This window comes from Glandiceps talaboti, chromosome 14 (genome assembly GCF_964340395.1).
Source record: "Glandiceps talaboti chromosome 14, keGlaTala1.1, whole genome shotgun sequence".
Lineage (NCBI taxonomy): Eukaryota > Metazoa > Hemichordata > Enteropneusta > Spengelidae > Glandiceps > Glandiceps talaboti.
Genome location: NC_135562.1, coordinates 22506513 through 22533572, shown reverse-complemented (window position 1 = coordinate 22533572; position 27060 = coordinate 22506513). Strand labels below are relative to the sequence as shown.

The 27060-nt window shown below is 32.5% G+C and overlaps 1 protein-coding gene across 1 annotated transcript in view; it reads left to right on the top strand.

Annotated features, from left to right (window-relative positions):
• LOC144445613 (uncharacterized) overlaps positions 1–24291 on the top strand; it is a 48168-nt gene extending 23877 nt beyond the window's left edge. The window contains exons 4-7 of the mRNA XM_078135226.1: positions 5373–5495; positions 7289–7628; positions 11419–11562; positions 22367–24291. Of these exons, the coding sequence (XP_077991352.1) occupies positions 5373–5495; positions 7289–7628; positions 11419–11562; positions 22367–22425 (666 nt within the window). The 3' untranslated portion in view covers positions 22426–24291. The remainder of the gene's footprint in view (positions 1–5372; positions 5496–7288; positions 7629–11418; positions 11563–22366) is intronic.
• The last annotated feature ends 2769 nt before the right edge of the window (positions 24292–27060 follow it).

Genomic DNA, 27060 nt, shown 5'->3' with positions numbered 1-27060 from the left:
TATTAACAGTAATAGTTATACTTTCATAGACTATATTAACAGTAATAGTTATACTTTCATAGACTATATTAACAGTAATAGTTATACTTTCATAGACTATATTAACAGTAATAGTTATACTTTCATAGACTATATTAATAGTTATACTTTCATAGATTATATTAACAGTAACAGTTATACTTTCATAGACTATATTAATAGTAATAGTTATACTTTCATAGACTATATTAATAGTAATAGTTATACTTTCATAGATTATATTAACAGTAATAGTTATACTTTCATAGACTATATTAATAGTAATAGTTATACTTTCATAGACTATATTAACAGTAACAGTTATACTTTCATAGACTATATTAACAGTTATACTTTCATAGATTATATTAACAGTAATAGTTATACTTCCATAGACTATATTAACAGTAATAGTTATACTTTCATAGACTATATTAACAGTAATAGTTATACTTTCATAGACTATATTAACAGTAATAGTTATACTTTCATAGACTATATTAACAGTAATAGTTATACTTTCATAGACTATATTAACAGTAACAGTTATACTTTCATAGACTATATTAACAGTAACAGTTATACTTTCATAGACTATATTAACAGTAACAGTTATACTTTCATAGACTATATTAACAGTAATAGTTATACTTTCATAGACTATATTAACAGTAATAGTTATACTTTCATAGACTATATTAACAGTAATAGTTATACTTTCATAGACTATATTAACAGTTATACTTTCATAGATTATATTAACAGTAATAGTTATACTTCCATAGACTATATTAACAGTAATAGTTATACTTTCATAGACTATATTAACAGTAATAGTTATACTTTCATAGACTATATTAACAGTTATACTTTCATAGATTATATTAACAGTAATAGTTATACTTTCATAGACTATATTAACAGTAACAGTTATACTTTCATAGACTATATTAACAGTAACAGTTATACTTTCATAGACTATATTAACAGTAATAGTTATACTTTCATAGACTATATTAACAGTAATAGTTATACTTTCATAGACTATATTAACAGTAATAGTTATACTTTCATAGACTATATTAACAGTAATAGTTATACTTTCATAGACTATATTAACAGTAATAGTTATACTTTCATAGACTATATTAACAGTAACAGTTATACTTTCATAGATTATATTAACAGTAATAGTTATACTTTCATAGACTATATTAACAGTAATAGTTATACTTTCATAGACTATATTAGCAGTAATAGTTATACTTTCATAGACTATATTAATAGTAATAGTTATACTTCCATAGACTATATTAACAGTAACAGTTATACTTTCATAGACTATATTAACAGTAATAGTTATACTTTCATAGACTATATTAACAGTTATACTTCCATAGATTATATTAACAGTAATAGTTATACTTTCATAGATTATATTAACAGTAACAGTTATACTTTCATAGACTATATTAATAGTTATACTTTCATAGACTATATTAATAGTTATACTTTCATAGACTATATTAATAGTTATACTTTCATAGACTATATTAACAGTAATAGTTATACTTTCATAGACTATATTAACAGTAATAGTTATACTTTCATAGACTATATTAACAGTAACAGTTATACTTTCATAGACTATATTAATAGTTATACTTTCATAGACTATATTAACAGTAATAGTTATACTTTCATAGACTATATTAACAGTAATAGTTATACTTTCATAGACTATATTAATAGTTATACTTTCATAGACTATATTAATAGTTATACTTTCATAGATTATATTAACAGTAATAGTTATACTTTCATAGACTATATTAACAGTAATAGTTATACTTTCATAGACTATATTAACAGTAATAGTTATACTTTCATAGACTATATTAATAGTTATACTTTCATAGACTATATTAATAGTTATACTTTCATAGATTATATTAACAGTAACAGTTATACTTTCGTAGACTATATTAACAGTTATACTTTCATAGACTATATTAACAGTAACAGTTATACTTTCATAGACTATATTAACAGTTATACTTTCATAGACTATATTAACAGTAACAGTTATACTTTCATAGACTATATTAACAGTAATAGTTATACTTTCATAGACTATATTAACAGTAATAGTTATACTTTCATAGACTATATTAACAGTAATAGTTATACTTTCATAGACTATATTAACAGTAATAGTTATACTTTCATAGACTATATTAACAGTAACAGTTATACTTTCATAGACTATATTAATAGTTACAGTTATACTTTCATAGACTATATTAATAGTAATAGTTATACTTTCATAGACTATATTAACAGTAACAGTTATACTTTCATAGACTGTATTAATAGTTACAGTTATACTTTCATAGACTATATTAACAGTAATAGTTATACTTTCATAGACTATATTAACAGTAATAGTTATACTTTCATAGACTATATTAACAGTTATACTTTCATAGACTATATTAACAGTAATAGTTATACTTTCATAGACTATATTAATAGTAATAGTTATACTTTCATAGACTATATTAGCAGTAATAGTTATACTTTCATAGACTATATTAACAGTAATAGTTATACTTTCATAGACTATATTAATAGTAATAGTTATACTTTCATAGACTATATTAGCAGTAATAGTTATACTTTCATAGACTATATTAACAGTAATAGTTATACTTTCATAGACTATATTAATAGTAATAGTTATACTTTCATAGACTATATTAACAGTAATAGTTATACTTTCATAGACTATATTAACAGTAATAGTTATACTTTCATAGACTATATTAATAGTAATAGTTATACTTTCATAGACTATATTAACAGTAACAGTTATACTTTCATAGACTATATTAACAGTAATAGTTATACTTTCATAGACTATATTAACAGTAACAGTTATACTTTCATAGACTATATTAACAGTAATAGTTATACTTTCATAGACTATATTAACAGTAATAGTTATACTTTCATAGACTATATTAACAGTAATAGTTATACTTTCATAGATTATATTAATAGTAATAGTTATACTTTCATAGACTATATTAACAGTAACAGTTATACTTTCATAGACTATATTAACAGTAATAGTTATACTTTCATAGACTATATTAACAGTAATAGTTATACTTTCATAGACTATATTAACAGTAACAGTTATACTTTCATAGACTATATTAACAGTTATACTTTCATAGATTATATTAACAGTAATAGTTATACTTTCATAGACTATATTAACAGTAATAGTTATACTTTCATAGACTATATCAACAGTAACAGTTATACTTTCATAGACTATATTAACAGTAATAGTTATACTTTCATAGACTATATTAACAGTAATAGTTATACTTTCATAGACTATATTAACAGTTATACTTTCATAGACTATATTAACAGTTATACTTTCATAGACTATATTAACAGTAATAGTTATACTTTCATAGACTATATTAATAGTAATAGTTATACTTTCATAGACTATATTAGCAGTAATAGTTATACTTTCATAGACTATATTAACAGTAATAGTTATACTTTCATAGATTATATTAACAGTAATAGTTATACTTTCATAGACTATATTAACAGTAATAGTTATACTTTCATAGACTATATTAACAGTAATAGTTATACTTTCATAGACTATATTAATAGTAATAGTTATACTTTCATAGACTATATTAACAGTAACAGTTATACTTTCATAGACTATATTAACAGTAATAGTTATACTTTCATAGACTATATTAACAGTAATAGTTATACTTTCATAGACTATATTAACAGTAATAGTTATACTTTCATAGATTATATTAATAGTAATAGTTATACTTTCATAGACTATATTAACAGTAATAGTTATACTTTCATAGATTATATTAACAGTAACAGTTATACTTTCATAGACTATATTAACAGTAATAGTTATACTTTCATAGATTATATTAACAGTAACAGTTATACTTTCATAGACTATATTAACAGTAATAGTTATACTTTCATAGACTATATTAACAGTAATAGTTATACTTTCATAGACTATATTAACAGTAACAGTTATACTTTCATAGACTATATTAACAGTTATACTTTCATAGATTATATTAACAGTAATAGTTATACTTTCATAGACTATATTAACAGTAATAGTTATACTTTCATAGACTATATCAACAGTAACAGTTATACTTTCATAGATTATATTAACAGTAATAGTTATACTTTCATAGACTATATTAACAGTAATAGTTATACTTTCATAGACTATATTAACAGTTATACTTTCATAGATTATATTAACAGTAATAGTTATACTTTCATAGACTATATTAACAGTAATAGTTATACTTTCATAGACTATATTAACAGTAATAGTTATACTTTCATAGACTATATTAACAGTAATAGTTATACTTTCATAGACTATATTAACAGTTATACTTTCATAGACTATATTAACAGTAATAGTTATACTTTCATAGACTATATTAACAGTAATAGTTGTACTTTCATAGACTATATTAACAGTAATAGTTATACTTTCATAGACTATATTAATAGTAATAGTTATACTTTCATAGACTATATTAACAGTAATAGTTATACTTTCATAGACTATATTAACAGTAATAGTTATACTTTCATAGACTATATTAATAGTAATAGTTATACTTTCATAGACTATATTAACAGTAATAGTTATACTTTCATAGACTATATTAACAGTAATAGTTATACTTTCATAGATTATATTAATAGTTATACTTTCATAGATTATATTAATAGTTATACTTTCATAGACTATATTAATAGTTACAGTTATACTTTCATAGACTATATTAATAGTTACAGTTATACTTTCATAGATTATATTAATAGTTATACTTTCATAGATTATATTAATAGTTATACTTTCATAGACTATATTAATAGTTACACATTGATAGACTTTGCAATTAGTGTATACAGTATTTTCTATTGTCCTCACTTTGACCTGTGTAAATGATGATCACACTGCTGGCATGAATAGTACAAAGTTTTATGTTTGGATTGTACTGTTATACCGGTATATTATAGCTGAATGGGTAAATTGCTCTCCTTTTGACCAATTTGAGGCTTTTTGAAGAATATAAACAAGTTGATCATATATAACAGAACAATGACATCCAAAATAGGACAATTTGTCATCCAATCTTTATATTCCAGATTATGATGAGGGTTTATATCTACACTGTATCATTCAATCACTAACAAAATGACAATTTACCTAATGATTGTAAATATATGTGTCTGTACTGAATCAGGATGAAGACAGTACAAAGACTACAGATGAAAACCCTGTTGAAAACAAGACTACAGATGAAAACCCTGTTGAAAACAAGACACCAGAGATGAAAGATTCTCCTTCCAAGAATAAGAAAAAAAAGGTAACACCATGAAGGTTGTATAGCAAAGTGATTTGAAAGTTGTGTAGATAAATTAAATAAATGTAGTTTGTTTAGTTTAGAACTATACAAACTGAACTGATAAGGTTTAGTAGTGCTATAGGCATGACAGAATGTCTGTCCATCTATGTGCGTGCGTGCATGCGTGTGTGTGTGTGCGCATGTGTGCGTGTGTGTGTGTGTGTGTGTGTGTGTGTGTGTGTGTGTGTGTGTGTGTGTGTGTGTGTGTGTGTGTGTGTGTGTGTGTGTGTGTGTGTGTGTGTGTGTGTGTGTGTGGACGACTTAAACTCAAAAACTGCCTGACTGATTGCCTTGGTATTGGTGGTGACATACCTTTTGATGTGTATTGGGAAATTGTTCAAATATAAAATGAATACACCACACAGGTCTGCGTTTTGTGTAAAAAAATGTCAAATTAGAGGGTTTATTGCAAATAAAACGAGAGGGATGGGTAGGCAACTGAATAAACAAAAATAAATAAATATGCAAATGTCCTTAGCAACAACACCACACCCATAGTAACAGGTAAATAATGACATATAATACTAATATAACACCAGTGAAGGAAAGGCAAATAAATGAAGTTTAAAAATGTATGCTGATATGCCTAGCAACAAGACCACGCCCATAGCAATAGGTAAACAGTGGTGTATACTGCAGGTATGACACAGGACTAAATCTTCAAAAAATGTATGCAGATATGCCTAGCAACAAGACCACGCCCATAGCAACAGGTAAACAGTGGTGTATACTGCAGGTATGACACAGGAATAAATCTTCAAAAAAATGTATGCAAATATGCCTAGCAACAAGACCACGCCCATAGCAACAGGTAAACAGTGGTGTATACTGCAGGTATGACACAGGAATAAATCTTCAAAAAAATGTATGCAAATATGCCTAGCAACAAGACCACGCCCATAGCAACAGGTAAACAGTGGTGTATACTGCAGGTATGACACAGGAATAAATCTTCAAAAAATGTATGCAAATATGCCTAGCAACAAGACCACGCCCATAGCAACAGGTAAACAGTGGTGTATACTGCAGGTATGACACAGGAATAAATCTTCAAAAAAATGTATGCAAATATGCCTAGCAACAAGACCACGCCCATAGCAACAGGTAAACAGTGGTGTATACTGCAGGTATGACAGGAATAAATCTTCAAAAAATGTATGCAAATATGCCTAGCAACAAGACCACGCCCATAACAACAGGTAAACAGTGGTGTATACTGCAGGTATGACACAGGAATAAATCTTCAAAAAATGTATGCAAATATGCCTAGCAACAAGACCACGCCCATAGCAACAGGTAAACAGTGGTGTATACTGCAGGTATGACACAGGAATAAATCTTCAAAAAATGTATGCAAATATGCCTAGCAACAAGACCACGCCCATAACAACAGGTAAACAGTGGTGTATACTTCAGGTATGACACAGGAATAAATCTTCAAAAAATGTATGCAAATATGCCTAGCAACAAGACCACGCCCATAACAACAGGTAAACAGTGGTGTATACTGCAGGTATGACACAGGAATAAATCTTCAAAAAATGTATGCAAATATGCCTAGCAACAAGACCACGCCCATAACAACAGGTAAACAGTGGTGTATACTGCAGGTATGACACAGGAATAAATCTTCAAAAAATGTATGCAAATATGCCTAGCAACAAGAACAAATAATCATAAGAAAATTAACTAAAGTTTACTCTCAACAGTTGTGCTACAACACCATTGTTTTTTTTGTTATTTTTTGTTTCCAGAATGCTAAGAAAATCCCAGATAGTCCCACGGAGCCTGGTAGTCCTACAAAAGTGTCTGGTAGTCCTAAAAAGAAACTGGGTAGCCCTAACACAGAGAAACCTGTCAAATCTGATGAAAAACTTGAAGTTGACAGTCATGATAAAGTGGAGAAGGTGAAAACAGACAACACAGATGAGAAAATGGAGTCTTCACCAAAGAAGGAGAAAGTTTCTCCTCCAAGAACATCAGCACCACGTAGTCCTGATAAAAAGACAAAGTCAAGTCTGAAGAAAGTCCCTAGCAGTCCTATAAAAGATATCAAAAATATAGAAGAGGAAGAGGCTATAACTACAGTACAAGGTACAAGTTTATAGACAATATACCGGTATATAGTACATGAATATATCAGTATGGTATGAGTATATATGAAATAGACTATAGTAGGTATGAGTATAGATGAAATAGACTATAGTAGGTATGAGTATAGATGAAATAGACTATAGTAGGTATGAGTATAGATTAAAGACTATAGTAGGTATGAGTATAGATGAAATAGACTATAGTAGGTATGAGTATAGATGAAATAGAATATAGTAGGTATGAGTATAGATAAAGTAGACTATAGTAGGTATGAATATAGATGAAATAGACTATAGTAGGTATGAGTATAGATGAAGTAGACTATAGTAGGTGTGGGTATAGATGAAGTAGACTATAGTAGGTATGAGTATAGATTAAAGACTATAGTAGGTATGAGTATAGATGAAATAGACTATAGTAGGTATGAGTATAGATGAAATAGAATATAGTAGGTATGAGTATAGATGAAATAGAATATAGTAGGTATGAGTATAGATGAAATAGAATATAGTAGGTATGAGTATAGATGAAGTAGACTATAGTAGGTATGAGTATAGATGAAGTAGACTATAGTAGGTATGAGTATAGATGAAGTAGACTATAGTAGGTATGAGTATAGATGAAATAGAATATAGTAGGTATGAGTATATAGGAAATAGACTATAGTAGGTATGAGTATAGATGAAATAGAATATAGTAGGTATGAGTATAGATGAAAGACTATAGTAGGTATGAGTATAGATGAAATAGGCTATAGTAGGTATGAGTATAGATGAAGTAGACTATAGTAGGTATGAGTATAGATGAAGTAGACTATAGTAGGTATGAATATAGATGAAATAGACTATAGTAGGTATGAGTATAGATGAAGTAGACTATAGTAGGTATGAGTATAGATGAAATAGAATATAGTAGGTATGAGTATATAGGAAATAGACTATAGTAGGTATGAGTATAGATGAAATAGAATATAGTAGGTATGAGTATAGATGAAAGACTATAGTAGGTATGAGTATAGATGAAATAGAATATAGTAGGTATGAGTATAGATGAAGTAGACTATAGTAGGTATGAGTATAGATGAAATAGAATATAGTAGGTATGAGTATAGATGAAATAGAATATAGTAGGTATGAGTATAGATGAAGTAGACTATAGTAGGTATGAGTATAGATGAAATAGAATATAGTAGGTATGAGTATAGATGAAGTAGACTATAGTAGGTATGAGTATAGATGAAGTAGACTATAGTAGGTGTGAGTATAGATGAAATAGAATATAGTAGGTATGAGTATAGATGAAGTAGACTATAGTAGGTATGAGTATAGATGAAATAGACTATAGTAGGTATGAGTATAGATGAAATAGACTATAGTAGGTATGAGTATAGATGAAGTAGACTATAGTAGGTATGAGTATAGATGAAGTAGACTATAGTAGGTATGAGTATAGATGAAATAGACTATAGAAGATATGAGTATAGATGAAGTAGACTATAGTAGGTATGAGTATAGATGAAGTAGACTATAGTAGGTATGAGTATAGATGAAGTAGGCTATAGTAGGTATGAGTATAGATGAAATAGACTATAGTAGATATGAGTATAGATGAAGTAGACTATAGTAGGTATGAGTATAGATGAAATAGGCTATAGTAGGTATGAGTATAGATGAAGTAGACTATAGTAGGTATGAGTATAGATGAAGTAGGCTATAGTAGGTATGAGTATAGATGAAGTAGGCTATAGTAGGTATGAGTATAGATGAAGTAGACTATAGTAGGTATGAGTATAGATGAAATAGACTATAGTAGGTATGAGTATAGATGAAGTAGACTATAGTAGGTATGAGTATAGATGAAGTAGACTATAGTAGGTATGAGTATAGATGAAGTAGACTATAGTAGGTATGAGTATAGATGAAGTAGACTATAGTAGGTATGAGTATAGATGAAATAGACTATAGTAGGTATGAGTATAGATTAAAGACTATAGTAGGTATGAGTATAGATGAAGTAGACTATAGTAGGTATGAGTATAGATGAAATAGAATATAGTAGGTATGAGTATAGATGAAGTAGGCTATAGTAGGTATGAGTATATAGGAAATAGACTATAGTAGGTATGAGTATATAGGAAATAGACTATAGTAGGTATGAGTATATAGGAAATAGACTATAGTAGGTATGCGTATATAGGAAATAGACTATAGTAGGTGTGGGTATAGATGAAGTAGAATGTAGTAGGTATGGCTATAGACAACCCACTCTTATGGGCATACACAATCCAGTGGGTATTGGCATAGACAACTCACTGGCTATTGGCATAGACAATCCACTGGGTATGAGCATTGCCAACCCACTGGGTATGGGCATAGATAACCCACTGGGTATGGGCACAGATAACCCACTGGATAAGGGCATAGATGATTCACGTAGTATGGGCATATACAATCCACTGGGTATTGGCATATGTAACCCACTGGGTAAGGGCATAGATGGTGAACTTGGTATGGGCATAGATAACCCACTGGTTATGGGCATAGGCAATCCACTGGGTATAGATATAGATAACCCACTGGGTATAGACATAGATAACCCACTGGGTATGAGCATAGACCATCCACTGGGTATAAGCATAGCCAATCCACTGGGTATGAGCATAGCCAACCCAGGCCCACTGGGTATGGGCATAGACTAACCCTGGGTATAGACATATACATACCGCTGGGCATAGGCATAGGCAACTCACTGGGTATGGGCATAGATAACTCACTGGGTATGGCATAGACAACTCACTGGGTATGGGCATAGATAACTCACTGGGTATATGCATAGACAACCCACTGGGTATAGATATAGATAACCCACTGGGTATAGACATAGATAACCCACTGGGTATGAGCATAGACCATCCACTGGGTATAAGCATAGCCAACCCACTGGGTATGAGCATAGCCAACCCAGGCCCACTGGGTATGGGCATAGACTAACCCTGGGTATAGACATATACATACCGCTGGGCATAGGCATAGGCAGTCCACTGGGTATGGGCATAGACAACTCACTGGGTATTGGCATAGATAACTCACTGGGTATTGGCATAGATAACTCACTGGGTATTGGCATAGATAACTCACTGGGTATTGGCATAGATAACTCACTGGGTATTGGCATAGATAACTCACTGGGTATGGGCATAGATAACTCACTGGGTATTGGCATAGATAACTCACTGGGTATTGGCATAGATAACTCACTGGGTATGGGCATAGATAACTCACTGGGTATTGGCATAGATAACTCACTGGGTATTGGCATAGATAACTCACTGGGTATTGGCATAGATAACTCACTGGGTATTGGCATAGATAACTCACTGGGTATGGGCATAGATAACTCACTGGGTATGGGCATAGATAACTCACTGGGTATTGGCATAGATAACTCACTGGGTATTGGCATAGATAACTCACTGGGTATTGGCATAGATAACTCACTGGGTATGGGCATAGATAACTCACTGGGTATGGGCATAGATAACTCACTGGGTATTGGCATAGATGATTCACTTAGTATGGGCATAGACAATAAACTGGGTATTGGCATAGATAACCCACTGGATAAGGGCATAGATGATTCACTTAGTATTGGCATAGGCAATCCACTGGGTATAGGCATAGACAATCCACTGGGTATGAGCATAGACAACTCACTAGGTATAGGCATAGATAACTCACTGGGTATAGGCATAGACTCACAGATTATAATTTTCCATTGTTCATTTCGGTAGCATCAGTAGCAGCAAATGAAACAAACCTTGGAACCAAAGACAGCAAACCAGCTGAAAATGAAATAGACAACACATTAACAAATAAAGACATGACAGAATCATCATCTAAAGATGGAAGTCAAAGCAAAGATCCAGCAGATGAAGGTAGATATGAAATATAGCTATAGTATCCAAACTCATCTTGACATGATTATTTCTCAAAATAATAAGGATTGATTGATTGGTTGTTTGGTTGGTTGATTGATTGATTGATTGATTGATTGGTTGGTTGGTTGGTTGGTTGGTTGATTGATTGATTGATTGATTGATTGATTGGTTGGTTGGTTGATTGATTGATTGATTGATTGATTGATTAATTGGTTGACTGATTGGTGATTGATTGATTGGTTGGTTGGTTGGTTGGTTAGTCCCCGCCGGACGTAGTCCGGACATGGACTTATGGATTGGGTTCCGTCTGTCCGTCCATCCGTCCGTCCGTCTGTCCGTCCGTCCGTCCGTCCATCCAGAGCCGTTTCTTGGAGATGCCTGGACTGATTTTTTTCAAACTTGGTACAGGGGCAACATACTATGGCATACATATACATGTCAATTTGTTTTATGATACGATCCAATATGGCTACCTAGCAGCCATTTTGTTTGCGAATTTTCCATGTCCAAAGCCATAACTCAGACATGCTTGAACAGATCTCATTCAGAGTTGGTATTAGCACAGTGTTCTATGACATACATTTGCATATCCATTTTCATTGTGATACAATCCGATATGGCTGCCTGGCAGCCATTTTGTTGGCACAGTTTTCATTTTCAAAAATTGGACATGAATGTACACAAGACCATTCAATTTTCGAAAAGATAAAACCCTCTCAGCCCTTCTTTTAGTGGCCATTCATTCCTCGCAATGCAATCTCTCAAATGGTGGCACCAATTATGGATTACGAATGAACGTGCGTTAACAACATATTGTAATTAGTAAATCAGTCACTAGACTATTCGCTCAATTGATTTTTGCATAGCAATATGACAGTGACGTATGAACCCCCTGTCACTCAACACAATGTAGGCGTGGCTTTCAGGACTCTCAGCATTGTCAGCCCTCTCATCTTACTTTCCCATCTATACACTTGATCATGTGATTTTGAAGGAGATATGTGATTGGTTAGAATTATAATAATGTGGACGTTTTGTATTGGTTTAAGGTGGCGACTGTCAACACCATGCCCCCTTTTCGTAGTTTTTCAATGTCCTTGGTAATTTAAAGAACTTTGCACTTTAATTTGAAAGACCTGGTGACCAGGGTTAGCATTTTGAAATTTGAGCACCGATAAATTTGTAACTCTTCCCATCTTGTACTGTCGGTCTGGATTATAATCTTTATTGAACTGAAGCAATTCTAATGTCAAGGTCACATCATACAGAACTCACATTATCAATTCTAATGTCAAGGTCAATTATACAGAACTCACATTATAAATTCAAATGTCATGGTCAATTATACAGAACTCACATTATAAATTCAAATGTCATGGTCAATTATACAGAACTCACATTATAAATTCTAATGTCATGGTCAATTATACAGAACTCACATTATAAATTCTAATGTCATGGTCAATTATACAGAACTCACATTATCAATTCTAATGTCATGGTCAATCATACAGAACTCACATTATAAATTCTAATGTCATGGTCAATCATACAGAACTCACATTATAAATTCTAATGTCAAGGTCAATTATACAGAACTCACATTATAAATTCAAATGTACACATTAAACTATAATCATTGTGATTTAAAAATTGTGATCGTTATCTGTTAAGATCAGTTAGGTGCAAATATGATGTAAACTCAGTCTGCTACATCGTTACCTGTTAAGATCAGTTAGGTGCAAATGTGATATAAACTCAGTCTGCTACATTGTTACCTGTTAAGATCAGTTAGGTGCAAATGTGATGTAAACTCAGTCTGCTACATTGTTACCTGTTAAGATCAGTTAGGTGCAAATATGATGTAAACTCAGTCTGCTACATTGTTACCTGTTAAGATCAGTTAGGTGCAAATATGATGTAAACTCAGTCTGCTACATCATTACCTGTTAAGATCAGTTAGGTGCAAATATGATATAAACTCAGTCTGCTACATTGTTACCTGTTAAGATCAGTTAGGTGCAAATGTGATATAAACTCAGTCTGCTACATTGTTACCTGTTAAGATCAGTTAGGTGCAAATATGATGTAAACTCAGTCTGCTACATTGTTACCTGTTAAGATCAGTTAGGTGCAAATGTGATGTAAACTCAGTCTGCTACATTGTTACCTGTTAAGATCAGTTAGGTGCAAATATGATGTAAACTCAGTCTGCTACATTGTTACCTGTTAAGATCAGTTAGGTGCAAATATGATGTAAACTCAGTCTGCTACATCATTACCTGTTAAGATCAGTTAGGTGCAAATGTGATGTAAACTCAGTCTGCTACATTGTTACCTGTTAAGATCAGTTAGGTGCAAATGTGATATAAACTCAGTCTGCTACATCGTTACCTGTTAAGATCAGTTAGGTGCAAATGTGATGTAAACTCAGTCTGCTACATCGTTACCTGTTAAGATCAGTTAGGTGCAAATGTGATGTAAACTCAGTCTGCTACATTGTTACCTGTTAAGATCAGTTAGGTGCAAATATGATGTAAACTCAGTCTGCTACATCGTTACCTGTTAAGATCAGTTAGGTGCAAATATGATATAAACTCAGTCTGCTACAATGTTACCTGTTAAGATCAGTTAGGTGCAAATATGATGTAAACTCAGTCTGCTACAATGTTACCTGTTAAGATCAGTTAGGTGCAAATGTGATGTAAACTCAGTCTGCTATATCGTTACCTGTTAAGATCAGTTAGGTGCAAATGTGATGTAAACTCAGTCTGCTACATTGTTACCTGTTAAGATCAGTTAGGTGCAAATGTGATGTAAACTCAGTCTGCTACATTGTTACCTGTTAAGATCAGTTAGGTGCAAATATGATGTAAACTCAGTCTGCTACATTGTTACCTGTTAAGATCAGTTAGGTGCAAATATGATGTAAACTCAGTCTGCTACATTGTTACCTGTTAAGATCAGTTAGGTGCAAATATGATGTAAACTCAGTCTGCTACATCGTTACCTGTTAAGATCAGTTAGGTGCAAATGTGATGTAAACTCAGTCTGCTACATCGTTACCTGTTAAGATCAGTTATGTGCAAATGTGATGTAAACTCAGTCTGCTACATCGTTACCTGTTAAGATCAGTTAGGTGCAAATGTGATGTAAACTACATCGTTACCTGTTAAGATCAGTTAGTTGCAAATGTGATGTAAATTCAGTCTGCTACATCGTTACCTGTTAAGATCAGTTAGGTGCAAATGTGATGTAAACTCAGTCTGCTACATCGTTACCTGTTAAGATCAGTTAGGTGCAAATGTGATGTAAACTCAGTCTGCTACATCGTTACCTGTTAAGATCAGTTAGGTGCAAATGTGATGTAAACTACATCGTTACCTGTTAAGATCAGTTAGGTGCAAATATGATGTAAACTCAGTCTGCTACATTGTTACCTGTTAAGATCAGTTAGGTGCAAATGTGATGTAAACTCAGTCTGCTACATTGTTACCTGTTAAGATCAGTTAGGTGCAAATATGATGTAAACTCAGTCTGCTACATTGTTACCTGTTAAGATCAGTTAGGTGCAAATATGATGTAAACTCAGTCTGCTACATCATTAACTGTTAAGATCAGTTAGGTGCAAATGTGATGTAAACTCAGTCTGCTACATTGTTACCTGTTAAGATCAGTTAGGTGCAAATGTGATATAAACTCAGTCTGCTACATCGTTACCTGTTAAGATCAGTTAGGTGCAAATGTGATGTAAACTCAGTCTGCTACATCGTTACCTGTTAAGATCAGTTAGGTGCAAATGTGATGTAAACTCAGTCTGCTACATTGTTACCTGTTAAGATCAGTTAGGTGCAAATATGATGTAAACTCAGTCTGCTACATCGTTACCTGTTAAGATCAGTTAGGTGCAAATATGATATAAACTCAGTCTGCTACAATGTTACCTGTTAAGATCAGTTAGGTGCAAATATGATGTAAACTCAGTCTGCTACAATGTTACCTGTTAAGATCAGTTAGGTGCAAATATGATGTAAACTCAGTCTGCTACATTGTTACCTGTTAAGATCAGTTAGGTGCAAATATGATGTAAACTCAGTCTGCTACATCGTTACCTGTTAAGATCAGTTAGGTGCAAATATGATGTAAACTCAGTCTGCTACATCGTTACCTGTTAAGATCAGTTAGGTGCAAATGTGATGTAAACTCAGTCTGCTACATCGTTACCTGTTAAGATCAGTTAGGTGCAAATGTGATGTAAACTCAGTCTGCTACATCGTTACCTGTTAAGATCAGTTAGGTGCAAATGTGATGTAAACTACATCGTTACCTGTTAAGATCAGTTAGTTGCAAATGTGATGTAAATTCAGTCTGCTACATCGTTACCTGTTAAGATCAGTTAGGTGCAAATGTGATGTAAACTCAGTCTGCTACATCGTTACCTGTTAAGATCAGTTAGGTGCAAATGTGATGTAAACTCAGTCTGCTACATCGTTACCTGTTAAGATCAGTTAGGTGCAAATGTGATGTAAACTACATCGTTACCTGTTAAGATCAGTTAGGTGCAAATGTGATGTAAACTCAGTCTGCTACATCATTACCTGTTAAGATCAGTTACAATGTAGGTGCAAATGTGATATAAACTCAGTCTGCTACATCGTTACCTGTTAAGATCAGTTAGGTGCAAATGTGATGTAAATTCAGTCTGCTACATCGTTACCTGTTAAGATCAGTTAGGTGCAAATGTGATGTAAACTCAGTCTGCTACATCGTTACCTGTTAAGATCAGTTAGGTGCAAATGTGATGTAAACTACATCGTTACCTGTTAAGATCAGTTAGGTGCAAATGTGATGTAAACTACATCGTTACCTGTTAAGATCAGTTAGGTGCAAATGTGATATAAACTCAGTCTGCTACATCGTTACCTGTTAAGATCAGTTAGGTGCAAATGTGATATAAACTCAGTCTGCTACATCGTTACCTGTTAAGATCAGTTAGGTGCAAATGTGATATAAACTCAGTCTGCTACATTGTTACCTGTTAAGATCAGTTAGGTGCAAATGTGATATAAACTCAGTCTGCTACATTGTTACCTGTTAAGATCTGTTAGGTGCAAATGTGATGTAAACGCAGTCTGCTACATCGTTACCTGTTAAGATCAGTTAGGTGCAAATGTGATGTAAATTCAGTCTGCTACATTGTTACCTGTTAAGATCAGTTAGGTGCAAATATGATGTAAACTCAGTCTGCTACATCATTACCTGTTAAGATCAGTTAGGTGCAAATGTGATGTAAATTCAGTCTGCTACATTGTTACCTGTTAAGGTCAGTTAGGTGCAAATGTGATATAAACTACATCGTTACCTGTTAAGATCAGTTAGGTGCAAATGTGATGTAAACTCAGTCTGCTACATCGTTACCTGTTAAGATCAGTTAGGTGCAAATGTGATGTAAACTACATCGTTACCTGTTAAGATCAGTTAGGTGCAAATATGATGTAAACTCAGTCTGCTACATCGTTACCTGTTAAGATCAGTTAGGTGCAAATGTGATGTAAACTACATCGTTACCTGTTAAGATCAGTTAGGTGCAAATGTGATGTAAACTCAGTCTGCTACATCATTACCTGTTAAGATCAGTTAGGTGCAAATATGATGTAAACTCAGTCTGCTACATCGTTACCTGTTAAGATCAGTTAGGTGCAAATGTGATGTAAATTCAGTCTGCTACATCGTTACCTGTTAAGATCAGTTAGGTGCAAATATGATGTAAACTACATCGTTACCTGTTAAGATCAGTTAGGTGCAAATGTGATGTAAACTCAGTCTGCTACATCGTTACCTGTTAAGATCAGTTAGGTGCAAATGTGATGTAAACTCAGTCTGCTACATTGTTACCTGTTAAGATCAGTTAGGTGCAAATGTGATGTAAACTCAGTCTGCTACATTGTTACCTGTTAAGATCAGTTAGGTGCAAATATGATGTAAACTCAGTCTGCTACATCGTTACCTGTTAAGATCAGTTAGGTGCAAATGTGATGTAAATTCAGTCTGCTACATTGTTACCTGTTAAGATCAGTTAGGTGCAAATGTGATGTAAATTCAGTCTGCTACATCGTTACCTGTTAAGATCAGTTAGGTGCAAATATGATGTAAACTCAGTCTGCTACATTGTTACCTGTTAAGATCAGTTAGGTGCAAATGTGATGTAAACTCAGTCTGCTACATCGTTACCTGTTAAGATCAGTTAGGTGCAAATGTGATATAAACTCAGTCTGCTACATCGTTACCTGTTAAGATCAGTTAGGTACAAATGTGATGTAAACTACATCGTTACCTGTTAAGATCAGTTAGGTACAAATGTGATGTAAACTCAGTCTGCTACAATGTGTACAGAGAAAAAGCTCACAGAGAAATATTTACCGACAAAAAAGTACCGGAAAAAGTACCGATCACCAAAACAGTGTATCAATAGAATAGATAAAAAACATAAGACATGCATGACGACTATTGAGAGTGGTGAATCTGGTCATGTGATGCCAAAAACATACTTTGTAACCAATTTTTAATCTAACAAATTGTGATTTGTACAAGATAGGATCAGTTAAGGTCCGGTTACACGATGCAACTCGACGAGCAACTCACTAAACAATTCGTTGCATGCGATGAATTGCCTCATGTATGCGCTCTGTCGCAGGACCTTGCGTCACTAGGTACATCGCAAGGAACATGACATGTCGGTTTTTCTACAACTTGTCACAAGTTGCTTCTCGAGTTGCTTCATGAATTGCCCCGTGTAACCACTTTGTCACGTCGCTAGCAGTAACTTTTGACATATACCCACGTGTCAAATGACGTTCAATGTTATGGCCGCCATGTTTTTAGTATAAATATTTCGGCAAGTATTTTTGATATAATTTCGATTTATCACCACGATTACCAATTATCACTGGTATACAACGTCCATGAATTCTTGATATCTGCTGAATATCATTTTATTTCTCACTTGAATGCAAGTAGCGACATCGGAACGATCAACATCGCCCTAAACGAACTTCGAATTGAATATAGTTTTACTATCGATACGTCAACAAGTTTTCAGTCATTTTATTTAATAGTAGCAATTTTATAGCATTTCTTCCAAGGTCCTGCCACTAGAAGACTTGACCTCTATGACCTGTAACTTTTATATATTAACGCATGTGCAACAGTTAGCTCTTGTGACTCACCAAGCAACTAGTTGCCTTGTGTACATGCTCCGTTGCAGTTGCTAGCCATATTGCTTGCGACGAATTGCTTCATGAGTTGCATCGTGTAATTAACTGGGCCTTTAGGTGCGCATGTGATGTAAACTGCTTCTAACAATGTATATACAGAACACACAGAGAGAAATTTAGCATGCCAGTCACCAATAAGAGCACGGCCTCCTTTGAGTGTGGCGCTCTTGCCACTCAAAGTAATATCTGGTCATGTGATACCAAAAAACCTATTAACCAAATTTGAATTTGCATAAGTCATACCAGTGTGTGATTGGTATACCTCTAAGGGCTTTGATTGTAAAGTTAGCAATTTTGAATTTAATTTTTTTTACTGATATTTGAAAAATATGGTGACTCCTTAATGAGTGAATGTTATCTCCGACAAACAAAATTGATAATTTTGGCAAAAAGTGATTTTGAATATGACAAATCAAATCTATACATAACTTGGGCAATTGATGTCACGGATTTCGTTGGTTTGTTGATTGCTTGATTGGTTGGTTGGTTATTTTATTTAGATAATATATCAATTATGTTAGTATGTGATTGTGTTCTCTATTTAGATGACTGGATTATGTTAGTATGTGATTGTGTTGTCTATTTAGATGACTAGATTATGTTAGTATGTGATTGTGTTCTCTATTTAGATGACTAGATTATGTTAGTATGTGATTGTGTTCTCTATTTAGATGACTAGATTATGTTAGTATGTGATTGTGTTCTCTATTTAGATGACTAGATTATGTTAGTATGTGATTGTGTTCTCTATTTAGATGACTAGATTATGTTAGTATGTGATTGTGTTGTCTATTTAGATGACTGGATTATGTTAGTATGTGATTGTGTTCTCTATTTAGATGACTAGATTATGTTAGTATGTGATTGTGTTCTCTATTTAGATGACTAGATTATGTTAGTATGTGATTGTGTTGTCTATTTAGATGACTGGATTATGTTAGTATGTGATTGTGTTGTCTATTTAGATGACTAGATTATGTTAGTATGTGATTGTGTTCTCTATTTAGATGACTAGATTATGTTAGTATGTGATTGTGTTCTCTATTTAGATGACTGGATTATGTTAGTATGTGATTGTGTTCTCTATTTAGATGACTAGATTATGTTAGTATGTGATTGTGTTGTCTATTTAGATGACTAGATTATGTTAGTATGTGATTGTGTTCTCTATTTAGATGACTAGATTATGTTAGTATGTGATTGTGTTCTCTATTTAGATGACTGGATTATGTTAGTATGTGATTGTGTTGTCTATTTAGATGACTAGATTATGTTAGTATGTGATTGTGTTGTCTATTTAGATGACTAGATTATGTTAGTATGTGATTGTGTTCTCTATTTAGATGACTAGATTATGTTAGTATGTGATTGTGTTCTCTATTTAGATGACTAGATTATGTTAGTATGTGATTGTGTTGTCTATTTAGATGACTAGATTATGTTAGTATGTGATTGTGTTCTCTATTTAGATGACTAGATTATGTTAGTATGTGATTGTGTTCTCTATTTAGATGACTAGATTATGTTAGTATGTGATTGTGTTGTCTATTTAGATGACTAGATTATGTTAGTATGTGATTGTGTTGTCTATTTAGATGACTAGATTATGTTAGTATGTGATTGTGTTCTCTATTTAGATGACTAGATTATGTTAGTATGTGATTGTGTTCTCTATTTAGATGACTAGATTATGTTAGTATGTGATTGTGTTCTCTATTTAGATGACTAGATTATGTTAGTATGTGATTGTGTTCTCTATTTAGATGACTAGATTATGTTAGTATGTGATTGTGTTCTCTATTTAGATGACTAGATTATGTTAGTATGTGATTGTGTTCTCTATTTAGATGACTAGATTATGTTAGTATGTGATTGTGTTCTCTATTTAGATGACTGGATTATGTTAGTATGTGATTGTGTTCTCTATTTAGATGAATGGATTATGTTAGTATGTGATTGTGTTCTCTATTTAGATGACTGGATTATGTTAGTATGTGATTGTGTTGTCTATTTAGATGACTAGATTATGTTAGTATGTGATTGTGTTGTCTATTTAGATGACTAGATTATGTTAGTATGTGATTGTGTTGTCTATTTAGATGACTAGATTATGTTAGTATGTGATTGTGTTCTCTATTTAGATGACTAGATTATGTTAGTATGTGATTGTGTTGTCTATTTAGATGACTAGATTATGTTAGTATGTGATTGTGTTCTCTATTTAGATGACTAGATTATGTTAGTATGTGATTGTGTTCTCTATTTAGATGAATGGATTATGTTAGTATGTGATTGTGTTCTCTATTTAGATGACTAGATTATGTTAGTATGTGATTGTGTTCTCTATTTAGATGACTAGATTATGTTAGTATGTGATTGTGTTCTCTATTTAGATGACTGGATTATGTTAGTATGTGATTGTGTTCTCTATTTAGATGAATGGATTATGTTAGTATGTGATTGTGTTCTCTATTTAGATGACTGGATTATGTTAGTATGTGATTGTGTTCTCTATTTAGATGACTGGATTATGTTAGTATGTGATTGTGTTCTCTATTTAGATGAATGGATTATGTTAGTATGTGATTGTGTTCTCTATTTAGATGACTAGATTATGTTAGTATGTGATTGTGTTCTCTATTTAGATGACTAGATTATGTTAGTATGTGATTGTGTTGTCTATTTAGATGACTAGATTATGTTAGTATGTGATTGTGTTGTCTATTTAGATGACTAGATTATGTTAGTATGTGATTGTGTTCTCTATTTAGATGACTAGATTATGTTAGTATGTGATTGTGTTCTCTATTTAGATGACTAGATTATGTTAGTATGTGATTGTGTTGTCTATTTAGATGACTAGATTATGTTAGTATGTGATTGTGTTGTCTATTTAGATGACTAGATTATGTTAGTATGTGATTGTGTTCTCTATTTAGATGACTAGATTATGTTAGTATGTGATTGTGTTGTCTATTTAGATGACTAGATTATGTTAGTATGTGATTGTGTTCTCTATTTAGATGACTAGATTATGTTAGTATGTGATTGTGTTGTCTATTTAGATGACTGGATTATGTTAGTATGTGATTGTGTTGTCTATTTAGATGACTGGATTATGTTAGTATGTGATTGTGTTCTCTATTTAGATGACTGGATTATGTTAGTATGTGATTGTGTTGTCTATTTAGATGACTAGATTATGTTAGTATGTGATTGTGTTCTCTATTTAGATGACTAGATTATGTTAGTATGTGATTGTGTTCTCTATTTAGATGACTAGATTATGTTAGTATGTGATTGTGTTCTCTATTTAGATGACTGGATTATGTTAGTATGTGATTGTGTTCTCTATTTAGATGACTAGATTATGTTAGTATGTGATTGTGTTGTCTATTTAGAAGACTAGATTATGTTAGTATGTGATTGTGTTCTCTATTTAGATGACTAGATCATGTTAGTATGTGATTGTGTTGTCTATTTAGATGACTAGATTATGTTAGTATGTGATTGTGTTCTCTCTTTAGATGACTGGATTGAAGCCAAACCACAGAAGAAAAAAAAAAGAGTGCGGAAAGACGTTTAGAACCTCAAGAAATTTCCCATACCTAAAAAAATGTTCTATATTGCCAAGGTGGATGCAGTTTGGTAAACTCTAAAAAAAAAATCTATTTTTTTGATAAACAACCATTATCAGCTTATGAACATTCCGAATGAGATATATATGATATATAATTACATATGATGTGTATATTTGAAATTTATTATTCTGAAAATTGAAAGGCAAAGTTTACTTGCCATGCTTTATGTATTTGATGACTAAATGGTTGACATGTTTAGTAATTGTAGGTACCTGGTCAAAAGGTGCAGTTCAAGTCTAAATAGTTGTAGATTAGCTACAGTTCAAAGATCAAATTCAGTGATTACTAATGCTACAATTATAGTGGAAAGTTCGAGTGATGAATTGGGAGACTAGACAAGAGGTGTAACTAAGTCCTACTTGGACCATGAGTTGCTGTATTACCAATATGATTATAGCAATTAGAAATCAGGTATGAAGTCATGGATTACAAGAAGTGTGCATATGTGGTAGGACACACAGATTACAAGAAGTGTGCATATGTGGTAGGACACACAGATTACAAGAAGTGTGCATATGTGGTAGGACACACAGATTACAAGAAGTGTGCATAATTATGTGGTAGGACACACAGATTACAAAATCTTCTGTGAGCATGACTAAACTTGCTTTGTTTTTATTAGATACATAATCTAATTGACATAATTATATAAACTGGTTTGTGCTTCAACAGGAATAATCTATCAATGTAAGCTAAAATACATCTCAATGGAAACAGAGATAGTAATCGATCTTTATTGCATACTAACAAAATGAGATAGCAAGCATGGTAAAGAATACAAAAAAAAACCTACAGAAATGATCTTTTAACAGCCATTGCCCATGAATGAGTCTTTTACTTTTAGTTGTCAGTATATCTTGTAAATTACTACGTTTGACTGAAATCCCACATAACTAGATTAATTCATTATTTTTTAGGGGTATTGCCACAACTGGAATCATATGCTACAGTATTTTGAGGGATATTTGGCATAACCGGAAACATCCACTATTTTGAGGGGTATTTGACATAACTGGAATAATCCATTATTTTGAGGGGTATTTGACATAACTGGAATAATCCATTATTTTGAGGGGTATTTGACATAACTGGAATAATCCATTATTTTGAGGGGTAATGGACATAACTGGAATCATCCAGACAATTCATTGACTATTGACTTGTTCTTGTGATGTGGATCAAACAGTCCAACTCTTCCATTCTTAGGTATTTTCCACTTTAAACAATATGTGTTATTTTCATTCCAAACGACAAATACTAAATAGTGAGAAGTAGTCAGTTGTGATGACAATGTTTTGAATTGATGAATTCCCAAAACTACAGAATTATACAAAAAATCTAGGTTGGCATAAAGAGTATTGTGTTTTAGTTGTACAATTATGTCAGTTTATGTTTTGGATCAAAATTGTACACATATCACATAGAGTCTAGCAATTCTATGAATCAAATAGTATTAGTTGTACTACGACTTCATTGGCATTATTTCATCAATAGGAGTGTTACTGCATAAAGAGATTGTGCTATTGTATTGGAATGTTCAACAAAATGTATATGACTAGAATCGTTTACTTTTGGAGAAGGTGTAAGATCACTTTTGCTTAGAGTTTATAATATCCCTTAGTGAAAACACAGAGTTACTATACTATGGTCAACTTTTGATGACTAAAGAAGAAATAATTATTACAACTCATCACTTTTATATGTATGGATTTACAAATGTATAGATGACATGTATGTGTTCTATGTAGTCACATGACTAGTATGTGTTCTATGTAGTCACATGACTAGTATGTGGTCTATGTAGTCACATGACTAGTATGTGTTCTATGTAGTCACATGACTAGTATGTGTTCTATGTAGTCACATGACTAGTATGTGTTCTATGTAGTCACATGACTAGTATGTGGTCTATGCAGTCACATGACTAGTATGTGGTCTATGTAGTCACATGACTAGTATGTGGTCTATGTAGTCACATGACTAGTATGTGTTCTATGTAGTCACATGAATAGTATGTGGTCTATGCAGTCACATGACTACATGTATGTGATCTATGCAGTCACATGATTTGTATGTGTTCTATGTAGTCACATGACTAGTATGTGTTCTATGTAGTCACATGACTAGTATGTGGTGTATATAGTCGCATGACTAGTATGTGGTCTGTAGTCACATGACTAGTATGTGTTCTATGTAGTCACATGACTAGTATGTGGTCTGTAGTCACATGACTAGTGTGTGGACTATGTAGTTATATGACTAATATGTGGTCTATATAGGCACATGACTAGTGTGTGGTCTCGATAGTCACATGACTAGTATGTGATCTATGTAGCCACATGACTAGTATGTGGTCTGTGTAGTCACATGACTAGTGTGTGGTCTAGACAGTCACATGACTAGTAAGTGGTCTATATAGTAACATGACAATACCCTTAGTGATATTGCAATCTTAGTATGTATACCACATTATGTATTTATCCAGAGGGGTTTTGTGAAAAGTACCAAATGAAAATACATAGATGTCGTCATTATTGTGTTTTGATTGTATGTGTAGGAAAGATTGCTTACAAAAATACATAGAAATATCATATCACTTGATGACTTCAAGCTAAAAATTAATTGTTTTGAAATGAAATGAAATGAAATGAAATGAAATACAAATGATGTGTATTATAATTATAATAAATGTTTCAAAAACAAATTTATTTAAATTTATATCTTCATGTAATGAAGATTTTGCTCTTTAGTATAGTTGATATGTAATCGATATATGCTATGGCAAACGTAGAGGGCTACTATTGTCTGTCTAGTCCATAGTTGGCAAACGTAGAGGGCTACTTTTGTCTGTCTAGTCTATAGTTGGCAAACGTAGAGGGCTACTATTGTCTATCTAGTCTATAGTTGGCAAACTTAGAGGGCTACTATTGTCTGTCTGGTCCATAGTTGGCAAACGTAGAGGGCTACTATTGTCCATCTAGTCTATAGTTGGCAAACGTAGAGGGCTACTATTGTCCATCTAGTCTATAAGTTGGCAAACGTAGAGGGCTACTATTGTCTGTCTGGTCCATAGTTGGCAAACTTAGAGGGCTAATCTCTTGAACTTGTCATGCAACAAAAACAACAACAACAACAACAACAACAACAAACACAGAATTATTACGATGTAGTGTATTATTGATTGACTCAATCAGGGTGTATAACACAAGTCACTGTGTAGTGTATTATTGATGGACTGAATGAGGAATGTTTTAGTTTATGATAAAAGACATTAATTATAGACTGTAGTAGTGACTCACATTATAGACTGTAGTAGTGACTCACATTATAGACTGTAGTAGTGACTCACATTATAGACTGTAGTAGTGACTCACATTATAGACTGTAGTAGTGACTCACATTATAGACTGTAGTAGTGACTCACATTATAGACTGTAGTAGTGACTCACATTATAGACTGTAGTAGTGACTCACATTATAGACTGCAGTAATAACTCATATTATAGACTGTAGTAGTGACTCACATTATAGACTAGTAGTGACTCACATTATAGACTAGTAGTGACTCACATTATAGACTGTAGTAGTGACTCACATTATTCACTAGTAGTGACTCACATTATAGACTGTAGTAGTGACTCACATTATAGACTGTAGTAGTGACTCACATTATAGACTAGTAGTGACTCATTATAGACTAGTAGTGACTCACATTATAGACTGTAGTAGTGACTCACATTATAGACTAGTAGTGAATCACATTATAGACTATAGTAGTGACTCACATTATAGACTGTAGTAGTGACTCACATTATAGACTGTAGTGTAGTGACTCACATTATAGACTGTAGTAGTGACTCACATTATAGACTAGTAGTGACTCACACTATAGACTAGTAGTGACTCATTATAGACTGTAGTAGTGACTCACATTATAGACTGTAGTAGTGACTCACATTATAGACTAGTAGTGACTCACATTATTCACTAGTAGTGACTCACATTATAGACTGTAGTAGTGACTCACATTATAGACTAGTAGTTACTCACATTAGACTGTAGTGACTCACATAGACTAGTAGTTACTCACATAGACTGTAGTGACTCACATTATAGACTGTAGTAGTGACTCACATTATAGACTAGTAGTGACTCACATTATAGACTGTAGTAACTCACATTATAGACTGTAGTAGTGACTCACATTATAGACTGTAGTAGTTACTCACATTAGACTGTAGTGACTCACATAGACTAGTAGTTACTCACATAGACTGTAGTAACTCACATTATAGACTGTAGTAGTGACTCACATTATAGACTAGTAGTGACTCACATTATAGACTGTAGTAACTCACATTATAGACTGTAGTAGTGACTCACATTATAGACTGTAGTGACTCACATTATAGACTGTAGTGACTCACATTATAGACTGTAGTAGTGACTCACATAGACTGTAGTAGTGACACATAGTAGTAGTGACTCACATTATAGACTAGTAGTGACTCATTATAGACTGTAGTAGTGATTCACATTATAGATTAGTAATGACTCAGGCTAGTAGTGACTCATATTAT